The 23,227-nt window shown below is 46.7% G+C and overlaps 1 protein-coding gene across 1 annotated transcript in view; it reads left to right on the top strand.

Moving 5' to 3' along the window:
• The window catches only part of KCNJ6 (potassium inwardly rectifying channel subfamily J member 6), a 251,414-nt gene that overhangs the window by 66,363 nt on the left and 161,824 nt on the right, over positions 1 to 23,227 (top strand). The window contains exon 2 of the mRNA XM_036899328.2: positions 10,480 to 10,531. Coding sequence (XP_036755223.1) covers positions 10,507 to 10,531 — 25 coding nt within the window. The 5' untranslated portion in view covers positions 10,480 to 10,506. The remainder of the gene's footprint in view (positions 1 to 10,479; positions 10,532 to 23,227) is intronic.

Raw genomic sequence — 23,227 nt, 5'->3', positions numbered from 1 at the left:
CAAGAAGAGAAGGAAAATCTATTGTATTTTCCTATATATGTGCTCTTTTCATGTCCTTTCTCTTTGTGGTGTTCCAGAAATTCTTCTTTAATAATTTTCTCTTTGTTTAGATAAGTTCCTTTCACCATTCTTTTAGGGTGGTTTGCTGTTAACAAGTCCTCTTTATTTTCCTTTATCTGAGAATGGCTTGATTTCCCCTTAATTCATAAAAGATATTTTTGCCTCCTAAAATTTTTGCCAAGGCCTACTATTTCTTTGCTGAGACATTTAAAAAAATTTCTTTCACTCATGCTTATAACTGCTTGTTGAAACATTTTTATGATGGCTGCTTTAAAATCCTCAGTTAATTCTAAAATCTGTTTTATGTCAGTGTTGGTGTTTGTCTTTTCTCATTCAGTCTGTTCTTTTACTGATTCTTGTGACAAGTGAATTTCTTTATGGAAACCTAGATATTTGGGGTTTTATGTTAGAAAATGCTGGACCTTATTTAGATCTTCTGATAGAGCAGAGCTCCTCTGAAGCTGCTCGGCTGGGTGAAGTGCCCAGCGGGTTGGCACTCTTCACTGGCACCAGAGTGGGGCTCCTTGTCACTGCTGGTGGGAATGAGAGCCCGGGCTCCCATCTGGGCCTCCAGGGACACCACCCTAGGTGGGAAAAGAGGGGCACCTTGTTAATGCTCCCCATGTGGTCTCCCCTACACTTTAGGGGAGTAGCACTGTTACTCCTGAGTGCTCGTGGAAGTCCTGACTCTATACTAGAATTCTAATGCTACCACAGTGGGAGTGAGGCAGCTCTCTCTTCACTGCTGAATCCAAGGGTAAGTCCAGGCTCCCCATAGTATTCAGGGGGGTGTGGGGGCAGGTGGTCATGACCCCTCAGCAAGGATGAGAATCTGGGCTTCCCATTCTGTCTTCTCTACCACCACCCTGGCGGGAGATGGGGGGTGTCTTTTTACAGACTGGTTCGGGTGTAACCATCCTCCGCTCTCGGAATGAAGTTGCACCGGGGTGGAATTTCCTCTGTGGTGTGTGACTGAAGTAGAGTGATTATCATATAAAATTTTTCTGTTTTTCTAGGTTGCTTCTCTCCTGGCCCTTTGGCTAGAGAGGGCACACTTTTCTTGGGGAGTTTTTGTCTGTACTCATTGATATTTATAAGTTGCCACTTTTCCCAGTATCCAGTATGGAATAAAAAAAAAAGGAAAAAAAAACAACAGGGAATTCAGCATGATGTTGTTCCTGAGGCCCCAAGGTCCCTGCCTTCTTCTCTCCACCTCAGAGTTTTCTTTGTTTTATATATACTATTCAAGAATCTGTAGTTGTACTTGGTGGGAGAAATAGCGAAGTGTACATTTACTCTACTTCCTGGAAGCTGAAATCAGTAAAATAATGGTAAACAGAGAGAAAGAAGGGACAAAAGAACAACAGAAGAGGAGAAAGAACGGTGGTTTCTTGTTTTCCTTTCTTCTCGGGGATCTGTGCTGAGATTCAGTTGTGAGGTACCTAATGAAGGGGTCATCTTCTCTCCCTTCCCTCCTCTTCCCAAATAGAAGTTCAAGCTGAAAATATGCAGCAAGACACACAAGAAAATGACATGATTTCTATCAATACACGTTCCTCATTCTCCAGCCCAGTAAATGTCACATTTGGTTATGAAATTGAATTTTGCAAAGTAACGTTTAAAAAAATACTCCTCTGACTTAGTATCTTGTATAACTATTGACACAGATGAGAAGTTGGAGAATCACATCTCCTTGCCCACTATACCCTTGTTCACATGCGTGAGAGAATGACTTCCTGGATGATTCCAATAACTGGGGTTCTCAAATGCCCTTTTGGCTCCACTGTGACACAGTTTGACAGGAAGGTGTCCTGTTTTGAGAACTTCCCTGGATGATGACAGTGCCCAAGAACAGCCTGGCCTTAGAAGGAGTGGTTATTGTGCTCCACGAGGCTTCCCACCTGATGGAAGAGCTCCACGTTCATTATCCAGTACTGGACAATCTAGTCTTAAGCTTCCCCATTAAATCAATCCCCTATCAAAAAATTTGATCATGGTTCTCCCAAAGATTGTGCATTATTAATAACCTCACAAGGCTGAGCTATCAATTAATGCTTTCACTACAACTCAGTCAGTTCTGGAGGACAGCCATGACAAATTGTCCCATGCAACACAGCACAGCCCTAGAGGAGGAAGCTTGCTCATTCCAGTGGAAACTCCACGCAGAAGTTAAAAGGCAGGAAAGTCTGGGCACTGAGTAATTGCTTTCTCTGTGTAACCAAAAGTCTTCCACAGTACCTTTGCACAGTCTCCTTAATTCAACATTGCATCCTTAGATACTCATAAGGCATTCAAATGACTGTATCAGTCTCACCAAGTGACTTAAGTTACTCCTTAAAACAGAATCAACCTGGTGGGTCAGGTAATTGTTCTCTAAACATCCCTTATATGCCAAAATAACTCCCCAGTTACTAGTTATTTTGTCAGTCTGCTCCTGTAATCCATCCTACTTCACCCCCAACTGCCCCTGTCCATATATACAAAAACAAAAGGACTTAGGGATTTTTTTTCCCCCTGAACTATGACCACATCTCTGAAACATCTTTAGAAGGGCTCTCATGGCTTCTTACGTTGCACCACTTCCTGGAGCAGAAATCCTTCTGGATCATTCTGAACAAATGAGCGGTCAGCATCCCATGTCAAGAAACTCATGACTGTTAAGGAAACCCTATTGATTCTATTCACACTTCCATTTTTTTCTGGGATTTTGTTTTTCTTCTCTAGAAATAAAGGAGTTAATCCTTTTTAGCCTTCCAGTTGTTCCTGAAGTTGGTGACAATTGCCTCTGACTTGCATGTTACTTCGGAAGTCATTGCTCCAAGAATGACAAGCCCTGCCACAGAAGTATGTACAAATGCTCTAGGAAATGGGTAGCCATGGGCAATGTCAAACAAAAAGTCAAACCTGAACTGTATCCTCCAAGATAAGTAGGAACTAACAATGCAGGCAGAGAAAGCAGGTGGATGAAGCCATGCTATGTGATCAGGGACCATTGATTCGGCTGGAGCATAGTTCAGAAGCAAGGAGGGATGGAAAGTGGGCCTGGAGAGGCAGGTGGAAGACAGGTCTTGAAAGGAAGGGTCCTGACTTACTATGGAACGGGGCAGAGATGGGCGTGCACAGCAGCCACTGGAGGGGTCCCTGTGCCCGGAACTTGGGTCATGGGCAACCAGAAAAGCAAAGGAAAAGAAAGGAAATAGTATGGCATCTGCTTCTTTTCTTTTTATGACCAGAGAGAGTTTAGCAAAGCTTGTGCCTCAGAAGAAGGTAGGTGGAATTGGCATGAGCCGCTGTAGGGTTTAGGATTCCTGCAAGATAGCTCTGGAGGCAGGAGAAGAGCCCCAGACAGCTGCTTGCCCAGGAGAGAGGCAACATACTGAGTGAGATGAGACTGATGATTCCCTGCTGGTTCCAAGATTCAGCACTTTGCAGTTGTCCTGAGAAGCCCTGGGCTGAACCTAGTGCAGATGCATCCTGAGCGCAGGAGTGTCTGCCTGGGAGAAGGTATACTGATGCCATGGCAGCAGGATGGGTTCTGTATGTTTCAGTTGCCTGGGGCCTCAGTGCCTCCCTGCAGTGAGCCCAGCATCTTTCTTAAAACAAACTTTGTGACATGACTTTGGTGATGATGCTTGTCCTATATTTTATGATATTTCCAGGAGCTCTAGGAAAAGAGGAATGAGTCACTTGTCCTATTTGGAGAAACCAACCACATTAGGCACTCATGAAATATTGCTTGGGTGTTGATGCTGGGCATCTAGAGTTTAGACCTGGGGTTTCAGGCAGGGGAGGACACACATAGAAGTGGGGTTGGAGAAATTCTGCAGCCCTGTGTCTAGCAGCTTTCTAACTCTTAGCCCCTCAACCCAGTCCTCTTAGCAGAAGTTCATGTGCTCAATGTGCTTCCAAGAACGCAACCAGGTGATGTTCCAAACCCCTCCCTCCCACCTAAGAACTCACCTTGAAGCATAGGTGAATTGAGGTGACTTGGTGCAAGCACAGCCTTGAATCTGATTGCCTTTATTTTTATAAGGCGTCTTTATACCTCCCTGTATTAGGGCCCTCCCTAGTCTGGTCACACTACCACAGTGGTGGCATCATAGGGAACCTGGCAGGGTGACTTGTGCGTAAGATACCTTAAAAAGGTGTCTGGGTGAGCAGGGTCTTTCAGCCTTTTTCAAAGGAGGCTGTAGCACCAAGAGCACCCTGCAGGGCCCACCCAGTAAGAATTTCACCCCCTGTTTCAAGCCTCCCACTTCAGATTTTTTCTTATACCAAATCATGAAAACCTTAGGTGCCCTTAGGAGCGTTCCACTGAGTCAATCAAGGATAAAAACTAACTGTCCTATGTACGGTTATATCACACTCTGATGGGCAAGTTCTTAGCTCTTCAGATGGCTTTGACCCTTGACCTCCAGGAGGGAGTGGACCATCTGCATTTCCCAAGGCGATGGAGCAGGCTCAGGCTGTGGCCTCCCACAGCTTCAGCCCCAACCCAACCCCAGGCCCCGTCTCCCCGCTGAGCACCACGCCACCCGGCACCATGGCCCTGCTACTCCCTAAGCTGGCCCCTTCCTCTGTTCTCACACTGTGCCTCGGTCCACCTGCTGCTCCTCCGCACGAGGATTCCCCACTTGTCTCTGGGCTGTTTCTCTGCCTGGAATGTTCTGCCCTGCTCTTCCCCCTCCCGCATCATCCTACTTCCCTTCTTGACACGCTGGAGCTCTGCCTCTGTGAGCCTTGTCTGTCTCCAAGAGTAAGAGCTTCGTTTTTCCCGTCTCTGTCTCTCTCTCCTCCTCTCCCATCTGCTCTCTCGCCCTCCCTTCCCTCCCTCTGCCTTCCTTCCCTGGACATCCTGTAGGACCCTTTCAATAGCTTCCCTTCAATACCATGTAGTCCAGTTATCTGTGGGCCCATCTTACCTTCTTGGATAAACTGGAAGTTCCCTGAAGGCAAGTGCAGAGACTTCCTTACCTGTATCTCGTGTTATATGGAGTGCCCACCTTGTGCAAATCAATAAAAGTTTACGTAGCAAAGGAATCTAATAAGGACCTTGGATCTGGATTCTCACCGCCACCCTCAGCTCTAACAGCCTTCGCTTCCAGCCCTGTCACTAGCTCTTAGGGAGGCAGGTGACCTGTTGTGAAAACACAGGTGCTGAAGGGAGCCTTCTTAGGTTTGAGATCCAGCTCTTCTCCATATCAGCTGTGTGATCTGGGACAATTTTCTCAATCGCTTTGTGCCTCCGTTTTTCCATCTGCAAAGTGGGAATGACTGTACTTATTTCATAGGTTCGTTGTGAGAATTAATTGAGATAGTCTAACAATGCACTTAACATGTGCCAGGCTATAATGAATGGGAAATAAATGTTAGGAATTACTATTTTTATTGTCCCACACCTGCATACTGACCCCTCATCTCCATTGGCTTTTCATTAGGCAAAAAGCTAATCAGTGGTTCTTAAATCCTCCGGCCCATAATCTTCAGCAGTAACTCAAGGCAATTTTTATGGCCATTTTGTAAGAACATGTATTTGACTGGCCATCTGAGGGTGGGGCATTTTCCTTTTAAATCAGTCCTCAGGTGTTATGCCAGGAAAGAGAAAGAGGGAAGGAAGGGACAGCTGGAAGTCACAGCTGACACGCTTGTAGAGAACCTGAGAACAAAATGGGAGGCTGGAGGGCCCGTTTTAACCTGGAGGTGAGGCCCTGTTGAAGATACAAGTCCATAAAATTGCACTGCTGTTTCCCACTGGCTATAAATGTTCCCTTAAATGGTTGTAACTTGAAAAAATATCACAGTTTTCTGATGGATATAAGCACACATTTTAGAGAGACAAAAATATCTGAGATGCAAATATGGTTTGAAATTTATCAACCATGGTGAGCTTCACACTTATCCTTAAAAGCCTACTTGTGGGTAGTGGAAAGCAAGTGCTATTGACCAAGCAGCCCCCACTCTGCGGCACCGGCTCTCGCCGTCCACGTGTGAGGGCGCACCGTGCATGGGATGGCACCCCTCCACCCTCTCTAAAAGCTTTGCATTTATGAATCTCCCTCTCTCTCCCTCCCCCGACGTAGCTATAACTGCCCTCATTAAAAACCCCTCTGTGATTTCAGATAGTCAGAGAGGAGCATATATCTGGCACTGTCCCAGTGGAAAGCCACACACCTCTTAGCTGAAACAGAAGTTTGGTATAAATCACATACACACACACACATATACACCGAGCAAACTGTTGAGCTTTTGTTTACATTCCCAGGTGTGGTAGAGAGAATACAGATAGGCATTAAGAAAATTAAATAACCACTGCCCCAAGGGTCAGCACTCTACCCAGAGAGTCTGATACGATTTTAACAAGATACATAAGATTTTTTTCTCTATCTGTGGGCATGTTTTGCTCAAACATGTCATTATGATTCCCCCAAACTTTAGATGTTTCTGTTATTCCATTAACTGCATAATAACACAGTTATTATGCATAATAACACAGTAAGTGGAGCGCCTCCTAGAGTAAACCCCCGGCTCTTCCAAGAAGAACCCTGGACTCTGGTGGAGGGTGCTGGAAATGTAGTCGCGGGCACATGGTCACCACTGGTGACACTCATAATGAATAGTCTTCTGGGGGGCAGCCAGTCTTGGATCTCACAAGCTTCAAGGAAAACTGTTATTTTTGGTATAAATGCCAGAGGTCAGTGTTTTTTCTCAAATAGCAAGAACAAGCTATAGCCCTTAGGCCCCCACATGGTAGCCAAATGGAATAATGATCACACAATTACACACACACACACACACACACACACACACACACACACACACAAAACTCTTGGGTGTGTTCATACACATTTTCCCACTTGATCCTCACAACGGGCCTGTGAATTTACCCCCACTTCACAGATAAGCAAGCTCCCAGAAGTTAATGTAAGTGGTAAGGTCTAGACAAGAACTTTCTAGACCCAGGCCCCTTTCTGGACTGCCCTCCTCTACACTTCTCACTCACTCACACTCTCTCTTTCAAAATAATAAGAACATCCAAGCAGCACAGACATAGTAAATAAGAACAATAAATTTCTAAGCCCAAGTAAGTTCTTTTCTCCAGAACAGTAAGATTCCTGGATTCCTGTACTTCTTTTAATTTTACAAGGATAATATTTTTTATTATCTCAAATATCAAAACCCTTGGTTCCCAGAGGAAAAATACTTCTTAAGGAAAATTTTGGAAGCAAACACATCTTTTTCACTTTAAAATACTACCAATACTTGCACTTTCTCCCAAACTAAGCATACACAGACCTCGTCTGTACATGGCTGATTACTGCTACAGGTCCCCCAGGAACGATGGCCAGAAACCCAGAATGACTTGTCCCGGAGCGTGGAGTTGCACGGTGGCAGAGACTTCTGGTCTACCAGGGCCTGCCTCCCAGCCATGATGGCTGCACCAGTGGGAGGCTCCAGATAAGGCTACGGGGAGGCAGGACTTATTTTTTCCAAAGACCCTGAAATCCCATAACCCTATGACAGATTATGCAATGTGATACAAGGACACATTGGACATGAACATATTGAGGAATAAAACTCAGGGAACATGTCAGAAAGAATAGGGGCAAACTAGAGATTGAGTTGTGTACAGTGAAGTCCTTAGGGATGAATTTGGGGGCCACAGGAAGAAATGGAAGTTGGTGTGTCTAGGCAGAGGGAACATGATTGTCAAGGAAGGAAGGGAGCTGTAACTCAAGTGTGAGTGAAGAAGACAAAACCATCTGGCCAACCGGCCTTGGCTGAAAGTCAGGGATGGCGTGCTTGCTGCCTAGAGAAAGAGCAAAGGATTTCAGGCAGGGGGTATCTGGGTCAAGTTTGCATTTTAGATACATCCCCCAACGATGTTTCAGGATACATCCCCTGTGTCGCAGGTGAGACCGGATGGAGGTAGAAGCGCCATTAATAATCCCTTTAAGAGACAGCCGCGAAGGGAGGTCAGATTAAAATATGTGAAATATCAGGGGTGGGGAAGAAAGGGGAGGTGGAGTGTTCCCAGATTTCTGACTTAGGCACAAGGTGGGTAGTGATCCTATAAGCCGAGGAGAGTGGGGGACGCCGCCCAGGTGCAAGGAGCTGGGGTGGGCTGGTGGAAAACACGTAGGGAATAGAGAATAGCTTTGAACATGTGGGCTTGAACATGAGGTGGTGCTGGTGAGCCTGTGGGCGGTGCAGTCACATAGAATGGCAGCTCAATAGAGAGCTCAGAGCTGGCTTTATAAATTTGAGAGACAATGGCCATTTGTAGAAATTAAGGATGTTTTTGTGGGTGGGACTATTTGAAGAAAGGATACAGAGAAGGCAAATCAGGGAAACTCCAGCCCAGCACCAGGATTGTCATATAAGGAATCGTGTCTCAATCTGTCCATGTGTGGTGACCTTGAGATTTTTGGAGGTTGTTCGCAAGGGGAAGAGACCGGTTGGTGGGAATTCAGTTTCGTCAACTGCGTCACTGTAGGGTTGGACTTGACAGTCCCTAAAAGAATCTCCTCTTTTCATATGCTATCATTCTGATTCTTCCCAGTGTTATAAATCTGATAACCACCAAATTTACTTTGGAGGAAATGCTTGGCTTTAGAAAAAGGAGAAGCATTTGCTTGGGATGGAGAGTGGAATGTCAATGTTTCATCAGGTACACTTGCCACGCAATTACAAACCTCAACTTTCTGATGGTGAGGGAAGGACATAAGGAGTTTCAAGACATTCTGTAGAATGACTGAACTGCTCACACAGAAACATATGTTTTGATTTCTACCATAAGTCATCATAAAGATGAGTCAAACCAAGAGAGCTAAATGTATTATTTTTAAGGACCCCTTCCTCCACTGATGTCCAAAGTTTTCATTTTAACTACAGAGATGAGAAACGTGCTGATGCAGGCAGTGTTCGGTGTCTCCAGGACTAGACTATCCAACACCTCTAAATAAGAATGGCTGCAGGGACCACCCACAAGCAAGACCAGAGTACAGGCGGGGGCAGGGTCTTTGGGTCACAGAGTAAAGCAGCAAGACACACACACAAGAAAGTGGACAGACTTGGTAGGGCTTTGTAAAGGTGTAAGGTCTGGAAGGTGGGTGCCCCTACTGTGGTTTGAGAAGTCTTATCACTGGGGCCATCAGAGGAGGGCAAGCTGAAGAGATTAGTAATCCCAAGCAGGGATGGATGAACACAGAGCTGGGGAACAAAGGGAAGCAAGTCATAGACCAGGATGCCAGGAGAGAACCAGCAGCAGAGCTGGGCTGGGAGGTGACGTGGAGAGTCAGAGACAGAGGAGCTAGGTTCCCACAGGTCAAGAATGAATTTCACTGAGTTCTCACTGTAATGAACACAGTCATTTAAAAACGATGATGTATTCTAACTTTATTGACATAAGAAGATGTAGGATATGATGTTAAGTGACAGAATAGCTTACAATAGTGTGTGTATAGTATAGATATTTATAAAAGGGGATCGTGTTTCCATATCTGCATATATGCACAGGTACAGAAATGGGAATAGAAAGGTGTTCACCAAAATGTAACAATGGTTTCCTTTGGGGGTGGCATTATGACAGAACTGTGTTTTCTGATTTATGGTTTTTCAATATTTTCTGAGTTTTTAAATAATGAGCATGCATTAGTTTTGTAATTGGAAAAAGAATAAGGCTGCAAACAAGTAAAATAGTAGTTGCCAATGTTTCAGTAACTACACATGGTAGAAACCCAAGGAAATTAAAGAAATATGAAGAAACTAAAGATAGCTTTTCAGTAGAGATGACCACTATTCTTAAAGAAAACAAATTATTTGTTTTGATTGGGACCGAGTCAGTTTATGTATGTATCACTCTCAGTCTCAGTGGGTTATAACGTATATCCCAGTTGAAACAAAATGTTTTCAGTGTAAAATAGGTAAGATTATAAACCCATCAAAAGTGATGACTTTCAAAAGACTCCAGGAATTAAAAAATGACAAAGAAAAATGTATGAAATCTATTTAGCTTTTAGGAAATCAAATGACTACAAAAATATCAGCTCCAAAAATACTGAAAAACTTTCAACAGGAGAGAATGGAGGGTAAAAGATTGGCATATGGATGTCAAAAATCCAGTGTCAAAGAGGTTTTGAAAACTGGTTGTGCGTCACCAAGTATATATATCCGAGATGAGCACGACAGACGCTCCTTTCCAAGAGGGATAGCAAGTTTTTTTCCGTGGCCTAAAAATCTCTTTTCAGTGACTGATTGATCATGTAGCTACAATGTGAGATATTTAAATTCATTTCATCATTGGTGAACAAATTCTAATGTGGGAAAAAGAAGGGAAAGATAAACCTGTATCAGGCCCATTGTATCTATTCACATCAAAGACGTATTTTATACTTAATTGTCCTTTCTTCTCATCTACAGAAAAAGCACAAAGAAGAGACTTCAGCAATGGCCAAGCTGACAGAATCCATGAGTGAGTAACTTGAAATTTATTCTGTATTTTTGGTTTTGAGTGGAAAACCACAAAATCATGCAAAAACCGCACTCCTTTGTGATGATCTGATTTGCTTTTCTCTTTCACTCTTGGCAACCACCAAGGTCTATTACACATGTATTGAGTTGCATTGATGTTACGTTATGCGTAATTCAAAATTCGTCTTGCATGGGGTCACATGCTGTGCTGAAAATGTTCCCCAAAGTATGGACCTAAAGAATCAGATGGATTTTATTTGTAGCGCTGTGTTGAGGATCAGAACCCACAATAATTTCAACCTGACTTTCAGGAGGTTTAGTCAAATCAGCTGAAGTGTTAATGTGCGGATTTTCCAGAGGCTAGATAATCTAAAGAGAAGAAACAATGGTTTGTCATTGTTAAAACTTTCAGGTGTAGTTCAGAAATTTAAGACATAACTATTGAAAAATGCAGTGCTTGTGGTGTAACTAACTTGTAATGACTAGGTTTGGAATAGACCAGTGGTATAATGCTCTAAGCTTCTAAGTTTAATAAACAGGATATACAAAGCATTTTTAAGAGGAAAGAAGAATTATAATAAACCCTCCTAGAAAATGAGAAATGCAATTTTGTATGTTGCAGTTTAAATGTTAAACACTATGTGGATATGAAATAAACAGACAATCCAAGTTATTTTCCTTTGAAAATATACATTATCCTGGTAATTGATTTCATTTATAAAGTTACAGGGGAAGCTTGCATACACCTCTCCATTATCATTAGGGCAATGAACGCTTTATTAAATTGGGCCTGCAAAATCAACCATTAATCTTGCCCACATTTAAATGAGTCCCTGCTTCCTCCTTCTGCTACTCTTCAAATCATGAGACTATTAAACACAGGTGTTCTTCTGTAGCAGTGTCAATGAACCCTTACTCCCCAAAAGGCTGCCCCTCTCCAAGAAGAAATAATGTTAAAAAATTCTTCACAGGGCATTTCTTTAATTCCTGGCCTAAACCCCTGCCTGATTTCATTTGTCTTGAACACCTGCCAATTTCATCATGGAAATGATGTCCCAAGGAGACTATGTGAGGAACAGCCCCCTCAGCACGTAAGCTTGGAACCTAGCGTCAGTGCCATGAAAGAGGTCATGAGTGTAGGGGTAGCGTCTTGAGTGTAAATAGTATTTTACATGAGTTGTGATGATAACTGTTTTTCCAAGGAGACCCTGTTAGAAACTGATGTTCTGGTTCGGGGAATTTTTTTAACTCATCTAACTGAGCTGAAGAGTAAGCTCACTATGAAATCTACTGGTCATTGTTTCCAATAAAGGTATTTTAATTTTCCTATTTCTATTTCATCCAAATATATTTAAATAAGACCCCTCAGCTGAACCACTGCTTGATTTTGGGGTTCAGGCTTGCCTCTGCAATCATTCTAATGACTTTGATCTATGAACCTACTGGATTAAGAGAATTCTTGTCAAAATTGAATTTCAAACTCTTGGATAGATAAAAGGGTATAGCCGTTCTTCTAATTGGCTTCGTCTTTATCAAAAGACTGCACAAACACGTTCAATACACAAGGAAATTTAAAATGAGAACAGACCTTGGAATCATAACCAACATTCTGGTTCACTGATCCTTACAAAGATAAACATAAAATATATGACCAGCTGTAACTCCTATAGCTGCTCACTAATCATTCAGTCAACAAAATAAATATTTCATAAAACTTAAATTCATGACTAATGTATACCATTATGCATTTATTCTATATAGGAAACATTCAAGGAAATGAATATATAATTCTGCAGGGAGATTCTGTCAGTAGGCTAAGTAAAGAATTAACGTGCAATGACTGCACAATAAATCTGATGGGAACATAAACCCACAGCCCCTGGAGAAAAGAGACATAAACAGAACCAGCAATGCCCAGGACACAGTGCCCCGAATGGTTTTCCAGAGCCTGGAAACGCTTTGCTTGTTAGACTGCCAAGCAAAAACCATCTGGCTACTAGAACATCTCTGTGCTTAGCCAGACTGGATAGTGATTCTCCTCCTCTCACCACAAGGGTCCAAATGATCTGTATGGATATGCAAGTGCCCTAATGGAGGTGAAACGTCTTCTTCATCCTCTAGGGCTGGGATGAGGGATGTTTCTTTCTATCAGGTGCCATTAATCAACCACCTCCAAAAAAATTCAACATTAGCTGCTTTTTAAAAGACGAAACCAGAGACACAAAAATGTTAACAAGCTTTCAAATGTTTAATTAAAAGCAACTTTATTTAATAAGTGCAAGATAATCTGTCCAAATATTTTTATGCCCTGCCATTGTAATGAGGAGGGCATGATAAGCAAGAAAAAAAAAACAGATGTGGAGGAAGAGATGGACCTCAAAATTGCACATGAGAAAAATACATAGGAAAAAAAATGTGTATGAAAACAGACCCAGAGAAGGAGATTTTAAAGAGGAAAGAGAAAGAGAAAAAGTCTCCAAGAGCACAAACACAAATACACAAAACGGGAAGGAGACCAGGACAGGTATCGGCAGCCGGGGGCTCTACAGCCTCTAAATTAGAGAAAGACGCACTCGCCTCAACTGGCTGTAGGCGTTCAGCCTTTCAGAGGCCACTGTTTTTTACCACTGCCCTTTAACAATTTCATCTCTGTTTGCATCTTGGAAAAGGGATATTTTCATACAGAAGCCCAGTTCCAAATGGGGTAGCCAAAAACTCCCACTGGAGGAAATTCCTGAGCTTGCCCACCAGTAACCGGCACTTGACTCCCCCATCCACTAACGAAATGCAGCTGAGAGCCTGACCAAGCAGAGACTCTGACCCTGTGTATAAATAGGCATATGGCGACCCAAACAAGGAAGCCAAACCCTGAACCGTGCTGTCACTAGAGTGACGTTGGGGTGGGCAGGCTGTGTCTAAGTCAGTGACAGATTGGAGGTGTCCAGAGGCATGCAAATAGCTCAGAGGCTCTGGAATCACGGTCTACATGGGACACCTTTGCAGGCTATTCTTACATAAATTTCCGTAGGTAATTCACTTTCTCATCCTTGCCTGCTGATATATCACACCACCTTGAGCTCCTGGGAACCCAGCAAATATAGGATAGCAAGTCTCACCCATGAGTCCATTAATAATGCAGATTCTAATCCAATGTCTGGTCTGTGCATGGTGATGGGATTGCAAAGGTGGGGCTGGCATGGAGGCTTGCACCAGATCCCTTCCCAGGATACAAGCCCCTTTCCAGAGGCCCCCGACCCCATGTCCTGCTGGCATCACATTCCCACTTCTTTCACCACACCTTCAGTGCATCACTGCAGCAGGAAATGGTGATCCTCTGAGGTGCATGAGGCCAGCGTGGCCCACTCTGAACCTTGATAGGAGGGGTTGACATTCCTTGATTTCTGCTGCCATCTGTCCAGTCTCTCTCGGGCACACATGCCCCATGGTTTTCCCGGGTCATTCTATCCAGGTTGTGCCCTCAGTTAGCCCTGTGGTATTCACAGCTTTAACACATCTGCACAGGAAAGAGAACAGTTACTCAAATAAACATCAGATGGCGGCTGCACCCTGAGGAGCTCCAGGGCAATCCTTTCCCAGCCAGGACAGAGGCAAGCAGTCCAAGTTTTCTACCACTCCCAGAGCCAAGGGCCTGTTTTGTGAGACACTTAGAAATCTTGGCTGTTGCTTTGATGTAGAGGGAATTCCTCCTACGATTAAAGAAATGGTTCAAATTTAGCCCCGATTAGAAATTTCTGGTGTTGAAAGAAATGAAGAGTGCAAACCAATTACAACCACCGCACATTAAATTAGCTCCATTAAAGCACAGGAGGTTTTTAATCATTTATTCCCTCCTTATGGAGCCACTGTTAGAACCCCGGCATTGTGGTAAGGCGTGGACAGACAAGGAAACAGGATCCCTGCCCACACCGTGTGCAGCCTCCTGGTGAAACAGGAGACAAACAGCTACAGTGCAGAGAAATGCACTCTTGCAGAGGCTGCCTGACAAGTACTGCAGTTTGGAGGCGCATGCCCAGCAGGGCCTGGTTCCCCGGGCTTCCAGTACGCATGTGCATCACAAAGACACACGCAAAGGAGGTGCAGGTTCCACCGGGCAGCTGGTGGGAATGTGAGTGGCAGGACCCAGGATCCAGAATCCAGGAAGGACAGAGGTGTGAGGACGTGGTGACTGGGAGAAGAGCAAAGCATTGATACAGCAGCAGCAAGGAGCCAGGGCAGGAAGACAGCAGGTGGCCAGACACATAGGCAAGAGTCAGGTCATAAAAGGCCTAGTGTGAACCTCAGCTTTTTCCTGTGGATGATGGGGCAACACTAAGGTTTTTAAGCAGGTCGGCATTTTAGGATGATTACCCAGAGGCCTCATGGGGTGGATTTCAGGTCGGGGCAAAAGTAGAAGCAACAGGAGCTGGACCAGCAGACTAGCTGAGAGCCTCTAAGAGCCGGAGGAGGGGAACGTAAAATGTGTGAGACAGGTGGTGACCTGGGGATGTGGTGGAGGGAAAGGAGGGCATGGGGAGGCTGGCCTTGCTTTGCCTAGGGAAGGGCACTGGCAGAAGCTCCCGTGAGCCCCTGTGGTGGGAAATGCACAGGAGGAAGTGATTTGAGGAGGTGATACAATGGGTTCCAGTTTGAAGGTGTTGAGTTGAAGAAATGCACGACGGCAGGTACCGGCTTTTGGAGTCGTCTCGGGCACAGTCAGCATGCCTGTGATGAAAGAGTCCCCAACACTGGAGGGTGCAAATGAGGCAGGTGTGAGACCATCAGGAGAGGCTGGGCCATGCTGCAGTAACAGTGAACATTTCCGTTGTGTAACACACACACACATGCACGTATTTATTTCTCCTCCATGCCGCACTGCTCAGCCACGTGCTTGGTGCTTTGGGCTCACCCAGGGCCGCTGGCAGCCAGAGACTCCATCTCCGCCTGTGCTTCTCGTTCACTGTCACGGGAGGAAGGGCACACGGCATACTGACACTGCACCTTAAACTTCCACCCAGAGGTGACATGTTGCATCTGCTCTCATTGTCTTAGCCAGAACAAACCGATAGCCACACCTAACTTCCAAGGCAGGGAGGGTAGGGGGTCCACTTCTGTCCTGTGCTTGGAAGGAGGATGTAAAGCCAAATGCAGCCAATGACAGAGGGATGACCTGTATGCTGGAAATCCTGGGGAACCAGGCTGGGGGCCAGGGAGACACTTGTGAGCAATGTGAGGGGCCTGCTGTCACCTAATGTCAGGGGGTAGAAGGAGGTGCCAACCTGGAGCCACGCAGGAGCTGTGACTGCTGCCACAGACTCTTCTGAGGCCTACAGAGGGGCGGCAGTGCCTTGGACTCTCCCTGCCCTGCACGCTCCAGGCCCCAGTGCGGCCGGCGTCAGCCAAGTCCCTCTGGAAGTCAACTGACAGGGGAGCTGGAAACACAGCCAGCGGGGGGTCCCTGCATAACGAACGAGCTGCAAGGGTAAGGTGAGGCAGGGGTCTGAGGGCGAAGGGCCCGGATGGGCCCAGGCCAGCCCGAGGAGCCTCCAGGGGTTCTCAGGACTGCCCCGTGGGTCCAGAGCTACCCACTGAGAGGAGGAAGCCAACCCAGGGGAGCAGGCGTCACAGAATCCACCTGCCCTGTGGTCTGAGGGTCCCCAGCAGTCGGGGAAGGGAAGCAGGAATCCCTTCTGCAGTAAGCCCCTGGGGCCTGGCCTACTGACTGGGGTGTTGTCAGCCACAGGCCTGCAGGGACATGCCCATCCACCATCAGTGCCCTCTCAGGCCACCTTGGGCAGGGCGTAGGACTGTGACTCAACATAGTACCTTTCTAAGACACCCTCCTGGTGGGAGAAGCCAACAGTTGCAAGTCCAGGCCAACGTGGCACCCAGAGTCTGGCCTCTGCTCCTGGATGGTTACAGACCCTGCAGCCAGACTGAGAGTTAGGGCCATGGAGGATGTTTCAGGCAGGGGACAGAGCTATTCTTTGTGTGAGGTCATCAAGGCACTAAACGACACTGTGTCCTGGGACTAACCTTCCACCAGGCCCTCCAGATGACGCTTTTCAACGCGTGCCTTCTCCCTTCCAATAAAACTCATAGTAAATACTGAGACTCAGGCTTGCTCTCACACAGGGAGCCACGCATCATCCCACACATAACCGCCCTTCAAGTCAAACAAGGTGCGCTTCATCACTTCTGATTATGATGTAAATGAGCTCCTCAGTGACAGCCACCTAGGGAGGCATCGCCTTCATACCAGGGCAAAAGTTCTTTAGAAAAGGGAGGTTTCAGGCCTTCTTGAGGCCTGTGGGGACCCTGTCCATCACATCAGCTCTCCCAGGGTGTGTGCCTTCCACCTGTCCTTGCTGCCCTGCCCTCTCTGCAAAGCCTCTCTTCTCATTCATTTGCCTTCCTCCTCGACAGAAGGTGTGCATTATGATGGCCACCCCACACCTCTCTGAGACCCTCTAGTTTCCCCCCCTCCCTTTTCACATCTTCCAGCCTCTCTTGCATGAGGCCTGTGAGCCCAGGCCCCTCCTGCAGGTGCAGCGCACCTGAGCCTCAGGGCTGGGAGTGGCTGCACAGGTGCCCCCAGAGCAGCCCTTTGCCTTGTGACGCAGTTCTGCCATGAGCTGCTGAGAACAGGTCCCGGAAGTCCGACCTGGAGGCTGATTCTCTGGTTCCCCCATTACTCTGGGAGCGAGATCACATCCGCCTACCATCCCCACCGGCTCACACTCACAGAGGGCCTCTGTCATCTCAACTAGGAATTATCTGATGAGCCTCCTTTTGGCTTATTTATTCCTGGGTTACCTGCAGGTCAAAGGGAGGGAGGCCCAAGAGTGGGCCCCAAGAAGGGCCAGCTCAAGGGACAGCAGAAAGCAGTTCTCTGCAGATTATATGGTGTGTGTGGTCCCCCACATATCATTTCAGTCCCGCCATTAGGCAGAGAGCTAGCTCCCTTTGATCCAGAGCAGAAGGGAGTGCACAGGCCCTTCCTGCCGCCCCTGCTCCTCTGAAGAGCTGTTACATTTTCCACCACAGGGCATGTGTTCGTCCTTACTGGAACCCCTTTCAACAACAAGGATCGCTTTCTCCCATGGCCCTCAAGGTGGGGACTTCCTAGCTTCTCTGGTTCCCTCTGCCGCCTCCTACACGCACTGGCAAGCCCCTCCCCGCACAGCCAGTTCCAAATCAGAATGCAGCTTCCTCCCTTGCCCTCCCGGGAACTAGCATATGAGCTAAAGGGTTTTACTAGTGGAAACACACAGCAGTTTTCAAAATGGCAAAATCAGTGAGTAAATTTCAGTTCAGGTTGCCTGACACTTGCATAAGGTATTACTGGTCTTCGTGCTCATGGAAATGGAACCAGATCTGTTTTCTCACATTCATTTCCCTTCCTTCTAAGACCTGGGAGATCACTCTGACCCCCACCCTCTGACCCCTACCCTCTGATGAATGTCCCCAACTTGGTCGTTGAGACATTCACCTCTGGCACACACACCTTCTCTCGGACTCTAGGATCGGGGTTTCTCACCTTGGGTACCTGATGCTTAGATCTGGCTAATCCTTCAGCGTGAAGTTTTGTGCACTGTGGGAGGATGATTACACCCTTCACCTCAACTCACTAGCTCACTCACTGGCTGTGACAGCCACTGTCCAGACATTACTGACTTTGCCCTGGGGAGCAAAGTTGCCCCCTGTGCAGAGGTTGGGAAGCCCTACTCTAGATAAAAGCAAGAAAAAGAAGAAAAGATAAGAATTCCCTAATTCTCTTCTCTTCTGCAGCCATGGTGGGCTTTGCTAGTGGACCACAGACCCTCCCATGGCTTCGGTCCCAGTGTCAGTCCATGCTACCGCCTCCCACCTCTACTGCTAACAGCAGGAGAGTCAATGTGAACCACTCCTGGTAGCCACCAAGGCAGTCCTTCTGTCTGGGCCACCTGACTTTAGGGACAACTGAGCCATTCACATTTCTGTTTTGTTGATTATGCAGTTGAAGCTCAAGAAGATGAAGTGATGCTCCCAGTGTGATAATGCCCATGAGGAGAGCTGGAAATGCTGCAGCTCTTGGGCCTAAGGAAGCAGGAGCAGAAGAAAGTGGATGGGGAGGGGAGGCAGAGACCCCAGCTCTCCCGGAGGCTGGTACAAGGGTCATTCTTTCCAAAGCAGCAGTTTGTAGGACTGGCCCATTAGCTCTCTCTCCTTCCCTTTCTGCATCACTGACACTGGACACCCTGACTCTGGGGCAGCCACCTCCTCTCAGACCCTCTTCCCTGGTTTGCATCTGCCCCCACCTCGGAGGCACCGCTGTCGTCGGCATTGCACCGGAGCGTCTTCCTCCAGGATCACAGGGACTTCGGCTGCCCTCATTTCCCACTCCTCTCACAAAGCACAAGTTCAGGGCCTGAGTCACTGCCACCAGCCCAGCTTGGCAACTTGGAGGCAGCCGCCAAGCCAGGTGCCACCACCGTCCCCCTGGGACCATGAGCAACTGGCTCTCTGTCTCCATCCCCCTCACATACACACACACACAACCCAGCAGTAGGCTGCGTTCCCCAGGCCCCCTTTGCCCACCCATTGGGGTGCTCAGGGGACACCCCACTGCTCTGGAGGAGCTGTGGCTCCCACAGAAGACCCCAGTGCAGAGTCCCCTCTCCCTGCTGGGGCAACCTGCCTGCGCCTCAGCCCAAAGTACCAAAGTAAACAAATACATTTTAAACTCCGTCGCCTCACACTTCCTCCCTCGCCTTCCCCGCCTCCCACCACCTGCCACCCAGTCTCGCTGTCCTTCCCTCCCCCCTCTTCCCCCTCCTCACATCAGCTGCTGCCTCTGGTGACAACAGGTCTCATCAGGGAAGACAGAAGAGGGTTTCTCGGCACCCTCGGGTTGCTGGGAGAAGCGTCCCCTGCCCGGAGGACTGACTGTCCAAAAGGCGGGAGGCTGGGGCACAGAGGGCCACCTGGGCGAGTGAAGTGTGGCCAACCAGAGCAGGAGAACGTGGGCGCAGGTGTTTGGGAAGGGCTGAGCCTAAGACACTGCGCTGCAGATAGGAGTGAGCAGGTGGCTGGAGGGAGCATCGGAGGGCGCCGAGTTCTACAGGCTCCAGCTCTGGACCCTGCCCGGGCTGAACCCATGGGGATTCCTCAGGCCTGGGCTGAAGTGAACACCTGGGTGGAGGGATTTGCTTTTACTTTGTGCAGCCCGCTGTCTCATTCATATTCCCAGCAAGAGGGGACGGATCCCTTCAGGGAATTTTTCACTACTTGCTCCCTTGCGCAGGACTGCTGCCCCCTCACAGCCCTGCTCTTCCTACCTGGTGACAAGCACATGCTCTGGGACAGCCCATGGGCTCCCCATGGCTCCCCCCGCCACCCCCTGCCTCCCTGAATTTGTTTGGGGAGGAGCTGCAGGCAGAGGAAGCTCTAGACTTCTGGGGCTGCAGAATATAATCTGGTAAAGGCAGGTGGCACCTGGTGGGAGAGTCGCTTCCCAGACTTTACCAAGTCTTGGCTTCACCAAGAGGAAAGATTGGAGGAGGGTGTTCAGCAGTAAAAACACTGCTGCCTACATTTCTTGTGTGCTTTTCTTCTTCGATTTAATCTGTCTCCCAAGATATTAAATTTCAGGCTCAAAGACTTTAAAAGGGGAAAGGTATCTTGATGTTAAATAGTGACTCAGAGAATTGAGAGAATTGCTCTGCAGCCAGAACTGCATTCATATAGGTTTTTATCCAATTAGCAAAACGTCCCTGACGTGTGCGGTGAGTGCAGTCCTTCCAGGGATAGGTCTGACAGTCACTGTGACCTTCCGAGACAACAAGCTGGATCTGAGAGCAGCTCAGCCACCCCACCAGCAAATTGCTTAATCCTTCTCTGAGTTTCTACAACTGAGTGTAACAACAACCTGGCTGTGTTTTGATACTGTACTCAAAGTGAATGTATATGTGTACACAAGCTAATATAAGTAATTGTATTTGAATATATATAACAATGTATAAGCTAATAGGAGCATTGAAAGTTAATTTATATTGAATATATATTCATATACTGAAAACTAATATATAAAGCATATGAAGCATTTAGCATAGCATCGTCCCACAAAATTACTATTATCCCTGCACTTCATTTCACTTACTATTCTCAAGCCCATTAAAAGGATATTCATTTTCTGTTTTGTCACCTTTGTACTATACTCAACTTTATTAAAGCATGGCTCTATGATTAATAAACTGGCAATAAGTACTAAAAATTCTTGTTGACCGATTTGGGCTACTTAGATGATTGTAACATGTGGTATTTGTTTCCTGTAGTACCTTTGTGCTGACAGGTAATACTGCCCCTTACCCTTGAACTTTCATCATTACCAGGGCCGCCTCCTGGGTTTCACTGCTAAATACCAGTGATCCTTTCAACTCAACATACACATACTCTCCTTCCAGCATTACCTAATTCAGGTGCGACATTGATGGTGTTTGCTCCCTGGGCTCACAAAATCCAGCTCATGGAATTAGGGGAGAAAAAACTCACTTTTGATTTCCTTAAGTCAAACCCCAACCAAATATCACTCCCTTCTGGCTTGTTAGGGATTTTTTTCTTAGTAGTTATTTATTTAATTCAAATGATGGCTCTCACCCTCACCTAAGAGTATCGTCCACCTGAATCAAAGACACAAGTCCAATGGCTATGTGCCCTGACTCCTAAATGATCCCTTTTCCCAAACTGTTGTCTCCTTCCAAGTTGCTGAGTCCCTAGCCTATGGGGACATTCCTCTACCTCCCTTTTTTCAGCAAGGGGAGAAAAAGGGGTAACAATGCTGCCAATTAGGGGGCTTTGGGAAGCATGGGGTTCCAGATTAGACAGGTGGTCATTCTTTCAGGAGAAAACAATGAAGGCAGGAAAGCACAGGTGTGTTTGGAGAACAATGATCAAGACAGATTGACTAAAGCTGGATATTTAAAGTAATGAAACAGAGAAAAGTCTAGGAATGGTGGATGGCGAGAGTCAGGCATTGAATGCTGGGTAAGAAGGTCGTAAGTTATCCTATAGGCCAACATTTTCTGAGAAATATTCCTAAGGACATTAGTCCCATGATAGCCTCAGAATAATTTTTTAAAGCAGAGTTGGTGTGGGTGTTGGTGATTCAATTAACTTAGGAAGTACTTGCCCCTCTCCTGGAGATTCCCAATGCCTGTTAGTATTTAAAAAAAGGCTTTAAGATGCCCTTTAGTAAAGAAATCTATTTAACTTCTGTGGTAGGGCAGAAAAATGGACCTCCACAAGAGCTCCAAATCGTAATCCCGGAAACTGTGAATGTTACGTCATATGGAGAAAAATTGGGGGGAGGTCTTTGCAAATGTAATTCTTGACTTGGGGAGATGATTCTGCTTCATCCAGTGGGCCCTAAATGCGATCACATGGACCCTCACAGGAGGGAAGCAAAGGGAGGGCAGACTACACACAGCAGAGCTGGCAATGTGAAGACAGAAAACGGAGATCAGAAGATGCTGGCCTAGAAGATGCGGCAGTGCAGCCCCAAGCCCAGGGCAGCCGAGCCGCCAGGAAGGGTGCTCCTCTAGACCCGCCAGGTGTGTGGCCCTGCTGAGCCTTGGCCTCAGACCTCTCCCTTCCAGAACTGGAAGAGAATACATTTCTGTAGTTTTGAGCCACCCGGGTTTGGGTCATCTGTTATGGCAGCCCTAGGAAATGAACACAAGGGGAGATAGTTGAATGATACTTTTGCTTCAGAGCTACATTTGTCTGACAGTTATATCACCATAAAGATCATAAATATGTTCAAGATGCCATTAAGAAAATATTTAGCCTGTAGGCGATCTGGTGGATTTACCAATTGGGAATTTTGAATTGTCCTGATACTCACTTGACCCTCTAATTTGACCAGAATAAAAATACCCGCTGTTTTGTATAAGAGTCCCCTTTTTTATGTCAATTTCACTAAAATAGTTTGCACTAAGACATAGTCTAAATGTTCATTAGAAATTACTTACACTGAGGCTCCTAGCCAGAGAGGCCACACCTCAGTGAACCTAAGACCAGTGGTGGGTTTTATATGCGTATGAGAGAGAAACGGATCCATGGAGATTTAGTCTGAGAAATCCCGCATTTACTGGTCCTCGGGAGCCAGCTCCTGCCAAGCCATGGGCTCCAGCAACCAAACTGAAGAAAGACACCTTTTCATGTCAAGCATCCTCTCGGCAGAAACATGTTTCTCAAGGCTGCAAAGGAAAATGCAAGGAGTTTAAGGCGTTTTTTTGGACAGATTATACCCCTTGTAAAACAACAGCTGGAGGTCATCTAGAGGCTATGGAGCAGAGGGTTCTTGGGTTTTTAGAAGAAAGGTTATCAGGCTGTAGAAGCCCCTGGTCCAGGGATGTTGGTTGCCAAGTGGTGTTGGCAGAATGGAACCAGGCACCTGTGCCCAACCCCAGGGGCCCCCTGCCTTCCCACCCACCAGGAGTGGGGCAACTACCATATTCTGACATACTCTTCATTGTGAAGTGGTGTCTGAGGGCCACTCCCTGCCTCCCAGACCTTCCATAACAAGGGACGTTCAGCCTCCGTGTGCATCTGGATCATTCTTGCATCTACCCGTCAAAGGGCAGCCTCTAGGCAACTGGTTCATCCAGGAATGGTGACTGGAAGTTGCAGGTCAATTCCAGATGTTTTATTTGAAATA

The sequence above is a fragment of the Manis pentadactyla genome, chromosome 1, assembly GCF_030020395.1.
Source record: "Manis pentadactyla isolate mManPen7 chromosome 1, mManPen7.hap1, whole genome shotgun sequence".
Taxonomy (NCBI): domain Eukaryota; kingdom Metazoa; phylum Chordata; class Mammalia; order Pholidota; family Manidae; genus Manis; species Manis pentadactyla.
This window is presented reverse-complemented; position numbering and strand designations above follow the sequence as displayed.